We start from the raw sequence: 20160 nt of genomic DNA, 5'->3' as shown, positions 1-20160 counted from the left end.
TCGGGACTCTTTGTTATGTCCACTGATTTAGTATTTTATGTGAATTAATAATGGACCGTTTTACCCACAATTAACCTCTTTTGAATAGGCTGATGAAAGGATGGATTTAAGCCAAGGCATCACCTATATTTTTATTTCTTAAAAAAATATATATATCTGTAATTCGTGTTACATGTTTGTCATGAATTAACATGAGAAAATAAATACAGACAGACAGCAAAAACATTTATAACTAGGGAGTCAAACTACTGCCCAAGTGAAATTCAACAGAAGGGCAGAGAGATTTCATGCAACATAGTTGTAAATTAAAATTAAAACCCAAGAAATCACAATATTTTGGTACTGTAGGTACAGTATGTTAGTTAGAAATACCTACCTACCTATGATGGCTTCATATACAGTATATGGCCCAGTAACACAGTCCTGCTAAAACCAAATCAGAATTCTCCAGGCTAGTATAGGGTGGGAATTCCTCAATGACATCATGAGGCCAAGGGTTGAGGGAAGCCCTTTTAATCAGGGTCAGTGGTGCATGTGCAGGGGAAGCTGTGGGTTGTGGTAGAGTGATCTAAAATGAATGAAGATACCAGCATGAGATTATTTGAGCAGGCCTGGGCAATGTTTAGCACCTCTGAGTCACATAAACCAACTGAATACTCGGTCTACAGGCTACTTTCCCAGGTCCTAATAAAGTAGTTCTCCCCTTAATATTATTCAAACAGACCAGGCATACATATAGTAAGAAAGCAGCCAAGAACTTCCACACAAAAGTGAACAATGATTTAGTCATAGCTAGCCTATTCCAAAGAAATTGGCTGACCAAAGTGCAGATAGTGCTTGTATCATGACACATCTCAAGTACAGGTTTCAGAATCCTTGGGACAAAAATAGAGCATGTGGTAATAAAACCACCCGGCCACCACTACTACAAAATGTTACAGGGGAAATACTTTCCTAGATCAAGGCCTTCCCTTCAATAAAGCGTTTTGATAGAAATGTTTGAAGTCTAGGACAGGACAAGGCAATGAAAGCCGACCCACATGGATGGGATACACACACCCCAGCTCTTTAGCTCCCTCTACAGGTCACCTGCAGTGAAAATGCCCCAGCTTTGATTTTCACTATGCTCAGATCTGCCCTAACTACAAATGTGAGACATAGCACATGATACAGTCAATAGTTTTTTTTTCCTTCAATTTATTTATATTTTTGGCAATCAAAAGATGAAAAATCTATGACAAAATGTAGACATTCCAGCAGACAAATCTGCAACAGAAATTAAAAGACCTGGTTGGGAAGAAGGCACGCAAAACCTTGTTCCTTAGTTTTTGTTTAAATGTAATGCACTCTTGAGTGAACTGGCATTTGACCAATATGTTTGTAATAAGAATTATTCTCAGTGAAGCAGCCTTCTTTGCATTCACATTAGAAATCTTGTCTGTAACAAACAGGCGTGATTTGTTGAGTGGCCTACTTAAGCCACTCTGACTGAGTATGTGTTAAATAACGGATTGTTTTTCACTTGAAAATCTGTTACTTTCAGCGGGTGACACTGCCATGCGATGAAGTATTAATTAGGCTTTAATTAGACCATCAAGGGGTGCAACTGGAATTTTGAATTGCCATCACTATAGGCCATAGCAAAATTAAACCAAGAACAAGGATGTAAAAATATACAGTATACAGATAAATTAGCAGAATTCTTCATCAGTTTCATAAGGATTTTGTGTAGATAATGCTGAGAACAGCAGTTTGTAGCAGCAGAATAATGTTAGCGGGCACCCATGTTTAACAGGGGCTCAAACAGCAAAGAAATATTGTACCCGACAAAAACAATAAAAGGCAGTTCACTGAAAAACAACAAAAGCTGAAACAAACACAAACTATTAAATGCACAACTGTTAATGTAGAAAAAAATTGTCACCACAGTGTAAATAAGTTAGTTGTTTAACCAGCTTGCTGGGAAATTAAATGAAATTAGTACATATTTACAGCAGCAGTTTTGTTGCCGTTGTGGTCTTCCACAGTTTAATTACATCGTGTGTAAACACTTCCTGCATCATAACCATGAACTCCTCGGCCCCAGGCAAGGCTGCACATTTACAAGATTCATAAAACAAATACACTGAATACAGTATAAAAAAACATACACTTGCCCTGGTAAATAGTCCATGTTCACAGGATTTTCGATTTCATAAAAACCTCAAGAGTTGAACTAAAGTCCAATTATTATAACACAGTAGTCAAGTTTCTCACACGTCCATTCCTTTACGTTAGTAGTAGTGGCGAGGAAAGGGGCGTCTTTTCAGCATGAAAATGTCACCGTCTTCATTCGTAGATTAAAAAAAGTGGGAAGATGCGCCCCTCCCTCCACTTAGACAATGATAGCAACATTAAAAATACAACAAAACACAACCAATCACTGCCAATGAAAACATTCACTCTGGCTGGACTGCAGTAGTCACATGACAGATCAGAGTTACGGACTTGGCCAGTTGTCAGCCCAGGGTCATCTCCAGCCGTGTGTCTGTAAGACCCCTCTGAACGGATGGCCTTTCACATGGAAGTGAAAGGGAGTCATTGCCTGTGGGCCAGGACCTCTGACCCTCTTTATTGGACGGAAGGGTGAGGAAGAGGAAGATGAGGAAGAAATGGAACCTCGTGGTTCGGGTGGTTTAGCTTGATAACAGAGACATGAGCTTCCTCGGCCATACTTAAAAACACACGCAAAAGAAAACACCCCACTGCGTCTGTCAGCCTTGCAGACATTTACACAGACACGCCTCGTGTACTCAACGAGACAGCTCCGTGAAGGAAGTATACGTTACAGTCAGTGGCAGTTTACATCCCTTAAGTCTCACGTCTCTGGCTCCCTCTTGTTTCCATCTCCTCGGTGTGCGTGACTAAGTCTGTACAAAGCCTTGGGCACACACTCTCTGATCCCTTCTCCACATGGGGTCCGTTTAATTGGTTTTGGGGTAGATCTTCTCGTAGAAAAAGTTCTGCGCCAGCAGGTAGAGCTCTCCGTCCTTCTCTCTGACGGCGTGGGCCCTGACGAACTGAAACTGCTCCAGGGCAAACTCGTAGAAGTCGTTCTCCATCTTCCAGATGGCCGACTGCTGCAGCTTCGCGATGGACTCTTTGGTGGGCGGCTTCTTCTCCGTCGTCTTTCTCAGGTGTGATTTCTTCCCTGCAGCAAGGGTGGAGGGAGAGAGGGGAGATTTAGAGACGGGAAACAACTGCAGTTAAAATAAGTTTTGTCTGTGTGTGGTCACAGGCCCCACACGAGGGAATAAGTATATACTTTATGGAGGCTATTACACAGGGCAGTGAGTGTTTTAAATATTATGGTAATGTGTTTACTACAAGTGGCCAATTTTGTTTCCAGGTTAGTTCACATGATTGCCAATATGCAATTTTATTAGATTTATAATTTAGCATTTAATGTAAACGTAGTACTCTATAATGTATACTCATAGCTTCACTGTACAGATAATCTACTGTTAGACAGATATTAGGTTCTTAGCTTGCTTATGATTCTTGATGAGGAAATAGTCATCAAGAATCATAAGCAAGCTAAGAACCTAATATCTGTCTAACAGTAGATTATATGTACAGTGAAGCTATGAGTATATGTTGTTCTTGCTTATTGTAAATCGCTCTGGATTAAGAGCGTCTTCTAAATGCCTAAATTGTAAATTGTTTCAAACCCCTCTGGATGCACGCACCTAAGGTACAGTACCTGTTTTGTAAAGCTCGGTGGCTCCCCTGAAGAAGCGTGGCAGTGCAGCCTCCAGCATCATGACAAAGTCCTCCAGCTCCTCAGTTACCCCGACCAGCAAGTACTCGTTGACCAGGTTATATTTGGCCTGTTCCAGGGCCCAGTGGCTACCTACATTCCTGCAGAGACAAATGTTGTGTTTTGAAAATTGCCAGCACTTCCCCCTCCCTGTTGTTATATTTCACCTTTTCACTAAGTTGAATTGTTCAAAACACTTAACGCAGAACATGAGGCAAATGGGCGGTGGGGGGGAAGCAGGCAGGTTCTGGTGGAATAAAGACATAATTGTCGCTGTCGGGCCAAAACCTTGTATGTCCACAACCATTACTTTTGGAGAAAAATAATCAAACGTGTTCAAAATGGATCCGAAATGTGGTTAATACTAGTCAAAAGCTGTTCTTCATTTTCTTTGGTTAAATATTTTCATGAAAACCACAAAACAAGACGTGAATTGTATGAGAAAGCATAAAAACGGAAACATAATTGAGATACAGGGTTTCTGCCTGAGAGCGACGATATGGAGTGACCTTGTGAGGGAAAGAAAGATAATGAGAGAGAGAGAATAACGGAGAGAGTGGGACGGAGGAGAAGGTTTGAGACACAACAGCAGGGGGGTAGGAGGTATGGGGAACGAGGGAGGGATGGAGGGATACGATTAAGTGAGAGGAGAAAGTTTGGGGGACTGCGCAGACGAGGCTGAGATGACAGAAGCAGCCAGAGCAGTTGATAGTAGAGAGGCTGGAGGGCACTGAGAAAATGTTGAGGCGGGTATAGATAAAGAGTATGATGATGGTACTATAGGTGGCAGGAATTGCTATGGGAAGGAAATTAAATGATAAAGAGGTGTGCTTTCATAACCTTTTTAGCTGTGTATATTTAACCACTGATTAGAATGCATTCATTGTTTTATCTTCGTCCTTTTAACCATTTCTGCTTTTTCTCTTGATGTAGCACTTTGAGATTTGTTTCAAATGTAAAGTGCGTTACAAATAAAAAATATTATTATCACAAAGTCAGGAGTTGAATAGTTGTACAACAGTGTTTCAGATTAAGAAAGTGTTTAAAAGGGGGGGGGGGGGGGGGGGGGGGGAATAAATTATGAATTGGAGGGCTGAATTTCATTTTTTCTTTTGTTCTCTCATTTTTGTCATTTGTTTTTTTTGTTCTCTTGTTTCAAAGCTCTTACATAGATCTGGTTGTTTGTCCTCTCTCATTATTTCGATGTAATCGTGGTGAAGTCAGGTAACAGCTGGTAGCAGTGCATCAATTATGTGATTTATTTTAATGATAGATAGGGGCAGGTGTTAATAGAATTTATCTTCTTTCTGCTCCTTCTCTTTCCTTTATGGAAAATGAAAAAATGAAAGTAGTAAATGATAATCATGTAAAACCATAAATGAAACGAAATAAAGAAATATGAAATGAAATGAAATGATAAGGACATGCATAAGGATAAGAGGGAGTAGTGGTGGGTGTTGCCTGTAACCTCACGATAGATACGCATGACGATACAGAGGCTACGATACGACATATACACACGATGATTTCATTCCAAATAATGGCCATGAATTTACTACAAGATCTCGTCTTTATTATTCTGTAGCAAAGACGAATACAAGGCCCACAGACATTAAATTAAAACAAAAAAGCCACCTTGTGGCTTTATTGTGCATTGCACGCATACCATGATGTGTTTGTGTCAAAACTGCATCGCCATCTGTGCTTAATTTATTATTTTTGTATCCTACTGTTTATATCATATGTATGTATGTTTGTTTTTGTATGTTTGTACTAAATTATGAATGTTATTTTTTATATTGTTTTAATGATGACGATAACTGGGGGGAGGGATGGGGTGAGGGAGAAAGAAAAAAAAATGGTATGTTCAAACTGTACTAAATTGTTGAAACCTATTACCAATAAACATATATTAAAAAAAAAAAGACTGCATCGCCCACACAATCGATATAGCAGCCTCTGTATCGATTCACATATCGTCTGGAGTATATCCATATATTGCCATATCGATTAACTGAACCCACCACTAAGAGGGAGCAAAGTTGGACAAAGGCTGTTTAGTAGAATATGTAATTATTTTGTAAATAAGTTCTTTTAACAACTTCCCAATGTATGTATGACAAAAATAGCTACACTTCCTTAAGTCCAGTATTTATTTGGTTCACCAATTGCATATTAAACACATTAACCCTGCCATTCCTATTGTGGGTATTGGTGGGGGTAAAGAAAGGGAAAAAAAGAGGTGAAAATCTACAAGCTCACAAAGCATCATCATGCGATGCGTTGTGCACTTGTATCTCAAGCTACCTGATCCCGCCATCGCATCACAAAACATAAAATAGGCCTTGATTGGTTAATGCCTTAGCATGCATTTCATGGGAAGCAAACAGTACAAGGTAATTTAACATAATCTCAAACATGCTACTGTAGCAGCAGTATAACAAATACTGGGCACAGAAGAAATTCAGTTTCTGCACAATGCCAGGCTGATGAACCAGCTTGTCATAAAGGTGGAGTGTTTCAGTAAGAGTGCAATGCGACATAACAGGTCAAGGCAAGCGAGTGAGTAAAAGAAAGATTAAGTGGAGTGAGAAAATGTGAAATAAGAGGGAGATTGATAGAGATTGATATACAAATAATCGTGCATCTAGAACACATCAAGGCCGGCAGAGCTATCAAAGAGACCTTGAGAACAGGAGTATGAGAAGTGACAGCTTAATGTAGCGTTCTTACTTGAAAGTCTGAGCTGGGCAGCTGGGCTTCATGACTTTGAACTAGAGTTGAATCGACTTACTACTTAAACACACTAACAATACCATCACAGAAATAAAAATGTCACTTTGAACATGAGATCAAACTCTCTTACCGGTATATTAAAGCTTCTATTCAACTACTGTATAGTGTAGTTGATATTTCAGTGGCATACACAGGGCGTTAATATTTGTTGTGTGTTTGAATTAAAAGGTTTGGATAAGCAATACGTTTGGATAAGCAAATGTGACTAGTTATTACATATGGGGCCAAGTGTGCAGGACATACCAGCATTCAGAGTAGTGACCACAGAAAAAAGGAATCTGTAGCCAAAGTTTCTCAGGAGCACAGTCTGAGCCGCCTGCCGACACACATTCATCAAATGTCTGAAACACAAACACACGGCGCATGCACAAAAATCAGTGTTTAGTCAATTCTCAACATTAAAAGGGGAATTCTGGTCAAATTTGACCAAGATTAATTACCATATAATATATTTTCCAACCATTACGATTTTCTCTGTACAAAATCTAATGAAATGGTTTACGGTGCTGACGATTACCACCATAGTACTTGGTAACCTACAAAGCATTGTAGTGTGGCAAATAAATACACCATTCCAAAAGATCACCAAATCACCCAAAACATGTTATTTTCAAATGTGGCATGTTCTGTCCTGCGAAACTACATTTATGTACTTAAGCACATAAGTATTGTGTTAGATTTGATGATAGTTTAATTCTGTGCAAGCTTTGCAGTATTTTCCTTTTTAAGCTAAAACAGGAAGTGAAGTCTACCATTGCCTGCCAAACAGATATATGGCATTATGGGATTAGATTTTGGTTGATGGGGTGTCCCGGGTAGCACAGGGGAAAAGTTGTGGAGATTAGCGGTGTAAATCATCCATGGTGCATTTTGACTTATAGCTTTAGCTTTTTGGAGGCTTTTGGAGCATTGATTTGATAGATATATAGTGGAGATTGACAGGGAACACAGAGAGAAAGTAGAAGAGTGACATGAAGTAAATGGTTCCGGGAATCGACCCGGGGACTCGCTGTCAGGTATTAAATCCCATGTGGTACATGCCACAAACCACTCAGCTAATGGATCGCCCCCCCCCCCCCCCCCCTGGAAATTCCAAAATATATTTATGCCCGATGCAGCATAATGATTTTGTTTTGTCATTGTGAAAATGAATCAAGTAAACTCAGCACTATAAAGTAAACATAGACATATTAAAGGAGAAATCCATACTAGAAGGCTGTTATGAAGGTGTTATTTTATGCAAAAGTGCATTATTGGCTATTTCCCCTACCATAAGCCCTCAATGGAGGTTGGGTTTTTGTGCTAATTCGCTTATTTCCATCGAAATAAGTAGTAAAGTGTGCCGCTTGGGATACTATTTACATTATGAAGAGAGTATATAAAAACACCCCATAGCCCCATTCAATTAATTGCAATTCATTGAGGGCTTATGGTAGGGGAAATAGCCAATAATGCACTTTTGCACAAAATAACACCTGGACCTCTTTGGTGGGGACATACTGTAACAACTACAAATAAAGGTAAGAAAGCCTTTTAGTATGGAATTCTCCTTTAAAGCCATGAAATCTAAGATTGTGAAGGAGTTTAAGACATTGCACCTTTTTGTCTCCTTGTTTCCTGCGCCTCAGGCCCGGTCGGTAATCATCCCCAAAGCGCAGAAAGTAATAGTAGGACACCAGCCTCTCAATGGGGTCGCGGATCACATTGATATAGATGGGTTTCCTCTTCACTCCAAACCTGGGCAGGAGAGACAAACACCTGGGTTACCAAATGAATACAGAAAAATGTATAATGATACACATATATAAACTATAGAGGGTATGCACATGCATCACTTTTCCACCGAGACATTGAGGAGCATGGAGTTTGGAAGCGCTCTTTGGAAATCCCTCAATGGTCCTACGTACCACCTGTTGCTCACTATTATTATTATTATTATTAAATATTTAACACCTGCACAGAATTTCTTGACATAAAGTAGTTCATAACATGTCTCCGGTGGATTTCTATGAAACAAAAACACAGATAGAAAGAGGATAATTCAAGCTTTCCGTACAGCTGCAATGTTGGTGTTTAACGTTGTTTAATACATGCAGATCTGTGAGCTGTCAAGGCCAGAAATTTTCTTTTTGCTACTCAGTAGTTGTTCTCGCATAAATTCCGGGTACGATGATGTCACACGCATAGCCTCAATTAACACACATTTTTCCAAGTAATTTGAAAACATAACATTACATTTAGATCCATATCAATTTATCCATTTTGGATAAATGCATGTCCAATTGTCCATGCATGCTTCTGTTTTTTTACCAGAGGTATACTGTATTGTTCAACTAAACAATTTAACCCATTTAGACCTGAGGACGCAGCTTTCAACCACTTAAACGAATATTAACTTGCTGTTGAAAAATTGCAGATCTACTTGCTTGTAGATCTGGAAAAAAAAAAGAATCGTGAAAATGTGATACGTTTTGCAGAAAACTGTCAAGATCTGGAAGACATTTTTGTATAATCTGGTCTCAGGTCTAAATGGGTTAAAGATGACCACAAGGTGGAGTCACCAGAACAAATCCACTGTAGATCTGTGGCTGCACACTGCACAGTGTTTCAACAGTGCTGTAGCCGTGAACATGGTGACCACACGTCTTACTTGGTGAAATCGAGGAAGGAGACATGGCCGTGATAAAAGGCTGGTTTCATCTCCCTCCATTCTGTCACGTTCTTCACAAACCGCACCTGAACAGAGAGACAGAGAGAGAGAGAACATAATTATTCTCTTAACAGATTCATGTTGGCTGGAGTCCATTCAGGCAGTTTTTCAGCCCCCATGGAAAAACAGGATGCCATTCCTCTCACAGAGCAGCGGCCGGCCGACTCTACAACTAACATTATCAAGTTCACTACAGTGCACACTGAAATCTGGTCAATTCAAACCCAGACTTCAACCATAATGCATAATTTGCAACATAAACGCCTCCTGTTTAGTCATTTTAGCAACCCCTACGCCACACACAAAGTGACCCTCGTAATGAGTCATGACACAGTTCGTATCTCCTTTCTTTGCTGTTCTAATATGACAGATTAACTGCACTTTTTAACTGTGCACCTCGGTTCCAGCCTTTTAGCATAGGCTACTGCAATCTGTTTCAGCATGTATACAGTACATTCGTCATAATTAAATAATTATGAACTAGATGTGTTAAAATGGATTAGCCAACACAGTCACAACGCTGTAACACACAATGTGGTCCACTCAAAGTGGACCAGGGGTCCTTGAGGGAGTTCCAGGGGGTCCCCAGCTAAATTATACTGAGGGACCAAATGGCCCTTGTGGGACTGTAACTCTGAGACTGTACAAATGGAACCAAATGGACCACATTTGTACACACTCAGAGTTAAATTCACATTGATTTTACAATATGAATTGGGGTGCCAGAGATAGAAATGCCGTTAAAATGGGCGTTAAACTTAATGCATGTTAGACTGGGGGTCCTTGAGAAATTAAAAACGATTGAAAATTACTGCTAGAGCCGTACAAATGGGGGCCCGCGGGCTAATAAATGTCAATTTGGGGGTCCTTGACGCGAAAAGGCTTGAGAACTAACGGTGTATAGAGGCGGTGATGGAGGGTGGCGGCCCGGTTTCGAAGTCCATTGACTCTCACCTGGTCCTGCATGGACATGACGGGGTTATTCTTGGTGGTGTTGATGTGCAGGACGTGGTAGTGATTCTTCCCGCACAGGTCGTACGCGATGTTGGTGAAGGACGTGCTGGCCGTCTTGGGCACGCGGTTGTAGATGATGACGACGTCCTCCGTGTCGGACAGCGCCGACGCCGACGCCAGGGCGGCGTCGCCCCCTCGCAGCAGCAGCAGCCCGTCCTGCGTGTGCCGCTGTTCAATCTCCCGCACCTCGTGCCTGGCAATGGCCCGCTCTGAGGAAGCAAATGGACAGACAGAGGAAAGAAGGAAAACAGGAAGAGTTATTAATAACCACATGTTACCCCCGGGCGGCGACCCAAATCTGGGCATGTCGTAATAGGCGAACGTCGTAGCACTTGCCCTAGTCTCGCTTAAAGCCAGACAACTATTCCACAATCTCGGAATGCTAGCCCCCGATTGAACCTGAATAACTGTCGCCTGACTAGCCAACTTGTCTTGTCTGGATGATGTTTGTGACCATGAACTGCTTTGTATATTGACAATATTGGAGTTTTTTATTTTTTATATATATATTTTTTATTATTATTTTGTTTTGTTTTGAATGTTCTTTGGTTGTCTTGATTTGGAGTTTGTGTTGTGTTGTGTGTGTTTTAGTTTTTTGTATTTGTTACTCTGTTTGTATCTCTCAATTTACTTCTATATTTGTAAAAAACAAAAAAATTATAAACAGAACATAAAAAATAAAAAAGAAATCTCTGAATGCTAGTCAAGTGGATCTACACCTCCCGCAATCCGAGTAAGGAATCTGCCATTCCCGTTCACTTAAAAGCTTATTTTGTTTAATTTCTGCTAAGCAGCAAGTTATATGTGCTTAGATGATTTATATTTATATTAGGATACATTTGTGCGACTATAAAGTTGGGAGGAGGCTCCACTTCCGCTTTATATTCTACTCATGATAGAGCTCCAGACTGTATGAGACTGGGAGACTACACTTGCCCTAGCCTCGCTGCCTTAAGGCGTATGCAAAGGCTCAACTTATTATGTAATTTAGATAGCATTTTATATAGACCTAGCACTCTATAGTGTATACGCATAGTTTCATTATATAGATATTCCACTGTTCTTAGCTCACATATGATTCTTGATGACAATTTTTTATGTATTTGATGTATTAGCATGTGTTGTTCTTGCTTAATGTAAACCACTCAGGATTAAGAGTGTCTGCTAAAAAGGAAATTGTAAAGCGAAGATCTACAAGCTTGCAACACAATGTGCTGTGAGCCTGTAGATGTTTAAATCTGTCTTAAAGCTGCATTATACAGATTTGTCCTCAATTACCTTACATTAAGAGCTTGTACAGAACAAAATCCACTGGGGTTTCAGTATGCCAAGTAGTTTCACTGCTAGAAGGTGATATGATATGATATGATAAAACTGTGTTACTTTCTTGCCCTAAAGTTATATTCTCAGGCAGTTTACTCCCAGGCTGTGTGCCATCCTCCAAACAAGCTTCACCAACCAAATGGTTAGGTTTAGGTTAATTTCAAAGATGGAGATGGACTAACTGAGTTTGGTTTCTCACACTGTTACGACATAGGAAAGAGATCAATGGGAAACGGACCAAAACCATTTTAAGCAAGCAAGTGATGCTTGTGGCCAACAAGGCTGCTCCTGTGCCAAACTTGTATAGTATCACTTTAATCATGAGACTCAGAACACAGAACAAATCAATGTTTGTGTGGGCCTGTGGGTGTTTTCTAAATGTAAATCGACCTGCAATCCACAATGCACAAGCGGTGCCAAGAGCAGCACACAGAGAACCTGGATTGCGTTTGAATCAGCTGGCGGCAAAGTTATCCTTGTCTGTATTGTTTATATTTTGTGAATCTACCATGTTCTTCTTGTGAGTTTAGTGTACTAGAGGTTCGGTCGGCCCCTTTTGTGCTCATATATGGAGCTGATTGATGTGTTCGATAAGACAGTTTGATAAGAGCTTTCAGTAAAAGAGAGGCAGAGAGAGAATAGAGTGGACATGACTAAACAACACCGATGAGATGTATCTGAACTCATGACATGATTCATGACTAAATCTGTGCTTAGTCACGACTGTAAGCAGCCTGACAGCCAGGCAGACTCACCAGGACACCACCCGCATTCAGCATTTGATAAAAAATAAAAAATAAAACAGTGTAGACACTAGACAGGAGGATACACAAGTGACAAGTGCGATCCTGCAGTTCTTCAACTACACAAGGTATGAAAGGACTTTAAACTGAAATCGTTCTATTGTGCAGAGGTCGTGATGTGTTCCGCTTTTGAAAGCGTCCGAGGCCAACAGTTACAAATACAGGGGTTAGTGAATTGAATTTTAAGAGGATGAATAAACTGTTGGCTTCCACGAAACCACAGCCGTGAATCCCATCAATAAATACTAGACTACAACAACAACAAAAAGAGCCTAAAGGCTGCTTTCCTCTGTTTTTACCCACAGTGTAAAACAGTCTCAAGTTGACTGATGGCAACAATGCCTCTCCAATCCCTCCATGGGAAGGAAGGGTGGGTGGGTGGGTGGGTGGGGCAAACACTGGAGTACCTAATACCCGTGGGAGCCCAGGCAGAGAGGAGCCAGCCGGCGTCTAAAGCCCTGCTGGCTACGAACGAACACACAGTTACAGCCTGCCTGGCTGAAAAGGCTAGCTGATCTACTGTCTGACTGTCTGACTGTCTGACTGGCAGGCTGACTGGCAGGCAGGGTTAAAAGGCTGCTTTACTGGCTGGCTGAAGGTCTGGCAGCTGGCCACTGTGGGGGCAATTAAGTTGTCATCTGCGATCCCGCTACCCATTTCAACATCCCCGCAAACGTCGCAGACCCCTCGCAATTTACAATTTAGGCATTTAGTAGACGCTCTTTAATCCAGAGCGAACCCTCCCTCCTCCTCCTCCCTCTCAAGCAGCTGTTAATGTAGGGCCACTGATCAAAGCTTATGGGCGTATGGGCCCGAGGTGCAACAAAGTCAATACCCAGTACATTTACTTAAGTACTGTACTTTTCTGAGGTATTTGTACTTCTAGTACTTTACTCCACTACATTTATTTGAAAACCTTAGTTAATAGTTACTTTGTAGATGTGGATTATTATTATTATATTATACAGTACATTTTCGGCTATTTTCTTTTTTTATATTCTTTTAGGGGCTTTTTGCCACAGGAAACAGGGAGAGATGGGGGGAAGACACACAGGAAAGTTTCTCGCAATCGGGACTCGGACCCAACAAGTTCATTTTGAATTCTGGACTTTTACTCGTAACAGGGTCTTTCTATATTGCAGTATTCAGGGCTTGACGTTAAAGGCTCATACATAGTCTGGATTTTCGGTGGTTAGCTGACCACCGAACTACAACATGACGTCACGAGCCGCGGTGAAGAGCAAACCACCGCCACCGCTCCAGCCCTTCTCTCTGTTTTTACTCACCACCGCTCAACGTTATTTCAGCTCCGGTGGTCAGCTCACCACCGGAGCGGTGGTCACCTCGCCACCGAAAATCCAGACTATGAATAGGCCTTAAGGCTTGTCCGGGACAAGTATTAAATCTTCCCGGACAAGTGCATTAAAATTGTACTTGACTCTTGGTTTCGCTTTTTCTGTGACGCTCATACCAGCCAACAATAGTCTAGCATTGTCTGGCTTTCCTAGTCATCACCCTTCCAATATTGTTAATAGCCCTAGAATGTCTGTAATCTTACATACATTTCATGTATTCCAAATACCAAATACACAGCCATATCCACCCTCCCTCGCCATATATCAGTCCTATCAGAGCAGTTAGCAGACTGACCACGTCGGCATGTAAACTTGTAGCACTGTGTGTATACTCACCCAGTAATTAATTCCTAAGACTTTGAGTCAGATATTGTCCTCTAATTTCATATCCATGTGAAAGTTCTGGCAGAAAACATGTTATGTAAAATATCGCCACTTTTACATGAGATATAAAAACTTCCTTTGGGAACAGTCGATGTTTGGGAAGCACAAACATTATGGCGCACACAATTGACAGGAGTGTTGCGTTGGGTAATTGATCACACAACCTATTTTGTGTGCCCCATACATTTGTGCTTCATAAAGTTTTGATATGTTCAGTCCTGCACTCATTCCCGGGCCCCTCGCCGGAGAGAATGTCGTCCATGTGCAGCTCGTGGAAAAGTGGAGATATTTGACTAAATACACATTTTCTGCCAGAACTTTCAAATTAATATGAAACTGTGTATTTGGAATACATGAAATATATGAAAGATCATAGACATTCTAATCTAGGGCTATTAACTTGCAAACTTGTAAACATGTATTCACCAAGTAAAACCAACAGTTAGTTGATTTAAAATGGCCTATTTGTGTGCTCGTGCAAGTGACTTTTGTGCCCGGACAAGTGAATGGGAAATGTTCTTGTCCAAAGGACAAGTGCCTCAGAAAGTTAATGTCAAGCCCTGGTATTGATACTTTTACTTAAGTAAAACATGTGAGTACTTTTCCCAACCACTGTCAATACCTGAGTCCACATGCTAGTAACTGGTGGACACGTTGTCATGACAGAGGCCTGTTGTAATGGAGACAACCTTCCACACGTCCATCCAAAATAGACATTAGCCAAGAGCAACAGCAGTAAATTAGTTCTGCTTGATCTTTACTGCCAACAGACTACTAGTATATGTAACCTTATCATTCAGCCCGCTGCTGGCCTTGTGATTTGTGCAGGTTCATTCACAAACTACACACGTACTGTAACTTCACTTACTTACTTAACATCAATACTTAAAGACTATACACAGGACGGAGGCCATCGTGTCATGATTATTCTTTTCTTAATAATTTTTATCCCACGATTTTGCAACCCATTTTTTCACCCAGTGTCAATTATCTAATGTAACCCGGGTGCTACCCTTCCTCTGCCAACCTGGGGGGGGCAGCGGACTGACCTTGTGCTTCCTTCTATGCTTGAGTCCATTGCTTCTTTTCACATGGAAGCCAGGAACACGATATTCCGACCAGTTCCTTTCCCCTCCATCAGTTTCACACACAATAATTCACATCAGAACAATAAGGTTAAAACAAATGGGAGGATTGCTTTAACAACAATGTGTTTTGACTTGAGATCCACAAAAAAAACATCTGGTCAACTGGAGTACTGTGAACTACACGGAAACATCTGGTCGACTGGGGACTGGAGTGTGAACTACACGAAAACATTGAACGGACCTCCGTGGACACACTTGCAATTTCGTCTGGTGCAACCACACTTGAAATTTCCTAGGGATGCACCGAATGGGAAATTCTTGGCTGAAACCGAATACAGAATATAGGAAACAGTTGGACAGAAAACCGAATAGCCGAATATGATTAATATTATATATCTTTTTTTTTTTAATCAGTTTTTGTACCATCGCTGTTATGGCCGTACCTTTGTTGTAGAGCTACATGATAATGGCAAAAGACATGATTACATTTTCATCACGTCATCACATCAAAACAGTAGGTTACGAAAGGATTCTTTGACTATTCGGTTTCGGCCCTAAAATCAACCGAACTGAATACCGAATATGCATTTTTGATGGAAACTAGCACCTCCTATATACAGTATAGCTTTTGTCCCCACACGTCTCATATTTGCCATTGACAATGAAAGGAGAAATTAGGTCATATGTGCCTCAAATATTAACACAAACATTAAATGCCATTGACAATGAAGGGAAAATGTATGTCATATGTAGACAAGCAAATCGGCTAACCAATCACATGAATTCAGTTGTTCATGAGATGATGTATAATGATAAGAGTGCCCCCTCACTTCACACGGGTGTGATTTTGTGACACTATTCGGTCAAATAGTTCCAGTGGCCGAATATTCGGTGCATCTCTAAAATTTCCCAAAATTGCTAATTGTCCAGTTTGCACTTGCTGCATGGTACAGAAGAGTCTAATAGCGGTGTGACACCTCACAGAGCACAGAACCACATCTGAAGCCTGAGTTATACACCGTGCTGCGACACCAGGACACAATTAACCCATTCTGACCCGAGATCAGATTCTAAAAATGTCTTCTATATCCTGACATTTTTCTGAAAAAGCTATGATTCTATGTCAGTCGTTCTTCGATTTTTCAAAAATAGCAGACCTACAAGCTCGTAGCGCGCCACTCTGTGGTGCGCTATGAGCTTGTAGATCTGCTATTTTTCAATACCAAAATGGGTTCCCGTTTATGTGATTTTTGTATTTTATTTTCTGTCTTCTTCTGCTGGGTGGTACAGGTAAACCAGGGAGTCTCTGATGTCCACGGTGAGGCCGCTATCAGCCATGGTGACCCGCTTGTCCTCCAGGTTGATGCTGAACACGCACTTGTCCGAGACGGGCATCTTGCCCTCTTTCTCGCCACCCAGAGTAGGAACCCGTCGGGGACCCAACACCGGGTCCTCGTAACACATCAACTTCACCCTGGACAGGTCTTTTATGAGTCTGTTCACTTTGGCTAGTCGGCGGACAACGCTAGCTCCGTCGTCCCCTTGTCGAATGTCAACCCTGGTGGAAAACAGGCCGTTGAACGGCTGGGGGTTGATGATGGTCACAGACACGGCGGGCTCTGACCTGAACACACTGAAGGGTTTCCCTGGGCAACAGTCCTCCTTCACCTTGTCATCAGCCTCGGACGCAGGCCGCACGTCGATCTGATCCAGCTCCAGGGAGTTGGTGAGATACACCAGGTTCCTCTCCAGCACGTCAGCCTCGTCAAACTCCAGCTGCAGGTCCAGGACCCTGGCGCCGTTCTTCTCCAGGTTCTCTTTGATCATGGCCACGAAGGGCATGACTCTTTTCATGCGTTTCTTGAGCTCCGGCAGGGCTCCCAGCTCACCGGCGATCGCCTTGTTGTCCGGAAGGACTCCGCTGTTGCTCTTGTAGTATTTGCCCAGTAGTGACAAGGCGCTGTGCTGCCACGGAGGGTAACACTTGGCCACGTAGATGGTAGCGTGGGAGGGCTTGGCTGGGGGCTTGGAATCCCCTTTTTTGTTCTTGGGCGGTTGCATGTAGGCCTTCAAGAGCAGTCGGAGGTCGTGGGCGGTCTCCATCAGATACTGAGAGGAACGGATCAGAATCTCGTCGACGGGACCTGCCGCGGGCCACGACGCCTTCATCAGAGAGGTGGGCTTGCCGAGGAGGCCCCAGGTGTACTCGCAGAGGTGTGGGCAGATGGGTGCCAACAGTAGAGTTTGTCTCTCAATGAACTGGTAGACGAGGTCTCTGTGCATACCCTCGATGGCCAGCTCACGATACTTGTCCTTGGTTGCCTGGAATTCGAAGAAGCCACTCTTCAGCGCCTCCTTGTACATCATCCTGTCGTAGTGTTGCTCCGTCTTCAAGATGCCCGCGTTCATCTCACTGGAGAACACTTGGTCGTTGAAGGTGTCCGCGGGGCCGGTCCTCAGGCCGTTCTGGTTGGCGATCGTCTCCTTCACCCACTCCGCCCAGGTGTAGAGGCGCAGGATGCCTGCGTCCGCCATGGTCTCCACAAAGTTGGCGTCCTCCACCGTGTCTCCGGCGTCGGCCAGGGCTAGGCGCATGCCGTCCGCTGAGAACTTCTCAATAGCTTGTCGGAGGGTGAGGAAGTTTCCTGTTGACTTGGACATCTTCTCAGAGTTGAGGAGCAGGTGTCCGTTGGCGCGTACCGCCCGTGGCCACTTCCCGCCGTCCTTCGGCCACATGGCCACGTGGTTGTACAGGTAGTAAGAGAGGTGGTTTGGCACAAGGTCTTTGCCCGACACGCGCACGTCCACGGGATACCAGTACTCAAACTCTCTCCGGAGCTTCTGCAGGTGCTCGTTAGGGATGTCCGTCTTAGGGAACGGCGACGCCTTGAAGAAGACAAAGTCCCACACCTCTCTGGTCATCTGCTCTGGCCTGATGCCCAGCGGGGACGGCCCCTGTCCGTTGAGCACACCGCCCTGCAGGAGGTGAGCCACTGTGTAGTACGCCATGTAGATGGTGGAGTCCGACAGAGACTCGATCAACCACTTCTTCTGGTCCCACGGCAGACGTGTTCCGAGGCCATATGTGCGAGAGCAGGCGTGCTCCTGGAGCCAGGCCAGTGTTGCTTCAAAGTTCTTCCTCGTCTCCTCACAGAACGTCTCCAAAGACTTGAGTGCTTCATTGGCCTGCTGCTTCCACTCTGCGTTGCCATAGTCCAGGTACCACTGGTCACAGAGGGCCACCACGCACTGGTCGGCTGACCGAGACATGACATGCTTTTCAGGCTCCATGTAGATCAGGGCCTCTGCCTTGTCTATCAACATCTTCTGGATGGGTTTCTTGACATCCTGGACCTTCTGGCCCTTGTAGCCGTCAACCAGCATGATGCCTTCATAGAATCCTTTAAGGTAGACCTTCTCCTTTGCTTCGGCCAACTTCTCTCTGTCATTCTGGCTCTGAATCTTCAGCTCGTCACATACCAGAGGAGCAGACAGGTTCCCATAGCCTGGGATTTCAATTATGGGAACTGGCTCAAAAGGCAATACCATCTTGTCTTCAATTCCATACTTCTCCCTCAGGGCCTGCTTCTTTTTGATGTCTCTAAGAGCGGCGATGTCATCGGGAGCATCAGATGGAACGCTGGTCACCACCCCGGTACCTTTGTCCTCATTGATGGTGAGCATGGGAAGAGCATAGATGACCCTGTAAGAGGTCAGAGGGGCACTCAGGGCACAGCCCAAAATGTCCTGTCCCATCATCTCCATAACCACTGGAACCACCCCGTTCTCCTTGGTGAAACCCTGGTAGCACATGTTTCTGGCAGACCTCATGGTGCTGATGAACACGTCTCCGTTGGTCGTCTCAAAGGCGACGTACTTCATGTCCGGTCTCACCCAGCAGTTGGTCTGGCCGAACATGGTCTCTGGCCTCATGGTGGCTGCCACCAGGTAGATGTTCTTTCCTTTCAGAGCGCTGCTACAGAATACTTTGGTCTTGAATTTGGCTGGGTAGGGCTCGACGACCTTCATCTTGATGAGAGTGTACTCTTGTGGTCCAACTCCCTCTCCAGTCTGCCTGTCATGGTCCATGCACGGCTGTTCATCCTTGGGCGAGTAGATGGTGTACCTTTTGCCAAACTTGATCTTCCCCCTCTCCTTTAGAGTGATGAACTGCCATTTGACGAAGGAATCATAGAAGGGGTTGACATCTGTGGTGATGAACGAACGCCTCCAATCTACCTTGACCCCCATGTCTTTGAGGTCTTTGATGGCCAGAGGAGGAAAGTAGTCCAGCCAGTGTTCCGCGTTGGCAAACTTGACAATGTCTTTGTCCGACAGCCCCAGGGATTTCATGATGTCCCACTGGAACTTGGAGCCGCCAGCCTTGGCTGCTGCTTTACTCTTCTTGCGCTTGAACTTGTCCTTTATTATGATTTCTTCAGCAAGCTTGGGCTTCTCCTCCTCCTCTTCTTCCTCCTCTGGGAACTGTGGAGGGTTTCCATACACCTCCATCTCTCTCTTCAGCTTGTCTGCACAGGCTTTGATGGGCATCCCTGTGCAATGCAGCCCAAATGGAAAGAGACATTGCTTCCCTTTCATACGCTGGTATCCAACAGCAAACTCGCACTTGGACATACTGAATGTGTGGCCTAGATGCAGTTTTCCATTCATGTATGGGTAGGGGAAAGTGACAAGGTACTTATTTTTGTTCGCACTTTCTCCATTAGTGGTTGGTGCATCACACTCAAAAGTCTTCTCCTGTTCCCATTTCTGCTGGATCTCCACCTCGATCTTCCTCAAAAAGTCCAACTTCGCTGTACTCTTCCGCTCCGTCATTTCGATCCTGAAAGGTCGTGTTGCTTTGCTGTCGTTGTAATTCTCACACAAA

At 43.3% G+C, this 20160-nt stretch overlaps 2 protein-coding genes across 2 annotated transcripts in view; both read right to left on the bottom strand.

Moving 5' to 3' along the window:
* Positions 1–227: 227 nt before the first annotated feature.
* Positions 228–20160, bottom strand: part of hs2st1a (heparan sulfate 2-O-sulfotransferase 1a) — a 39077-nt gene continuing 19144 nt past the window's right edge. Inside the window, exons 2-7 of the mRNA XM_083781202.1 lie at positions 10260–10528; positions 9246–9331; positions 8194–8332; positions 6839–6936; positions 3743–3900; positions 228–3190 (exon numbers count right to left, since the gene is read on the bottom strand). Of these exons, the coding sequence (XP_083637328.1) occupies positions 2964–3190; positions 3743–3900; positions 6839–6936; positions 8194–8332; positions 9246–9331; positions 10260–10528 (977 nt within the window). The 3' untranslated portion in view covers positions 228–2963. The remainder of the gene's footprint in view (positions 3191–3742; positions 3901–6838; positions 6937–8193; positions 8333–9245; positions 9332–10259; positions 10529–20160) is intronic.
* Positions 16530–20108, bottom strand: LOC310870517 (leucine--tRNA ligase, cytoplasmic-like; the record flags this gene model as incomplete). The annotated part of the gene is made up of 1 exon (XM_083781755.1): positions 16530–20108. The coding sequence occupies one exon, from the start codon at positions 20106–20108 to the stop codon at positions 16530–16532; it is 3579 nt and encodes a 1192-aa protein (XP_083637881.1).

This window comes from Protomyctophum parallelum, assembly GCF_964188405.1.
Source record: "Protomyctophum parallelum genome assembly, chromosome: 14".
NCBI lineage: Eukaryota > Metazoa > Chordata > Actinopteri > Myctophiformes > Myctophidae > Protomyctophum > Protomyctophum parallelum.
This window is presented reverse-complemented; position numbering and strand designations above follow the sequence as displayed.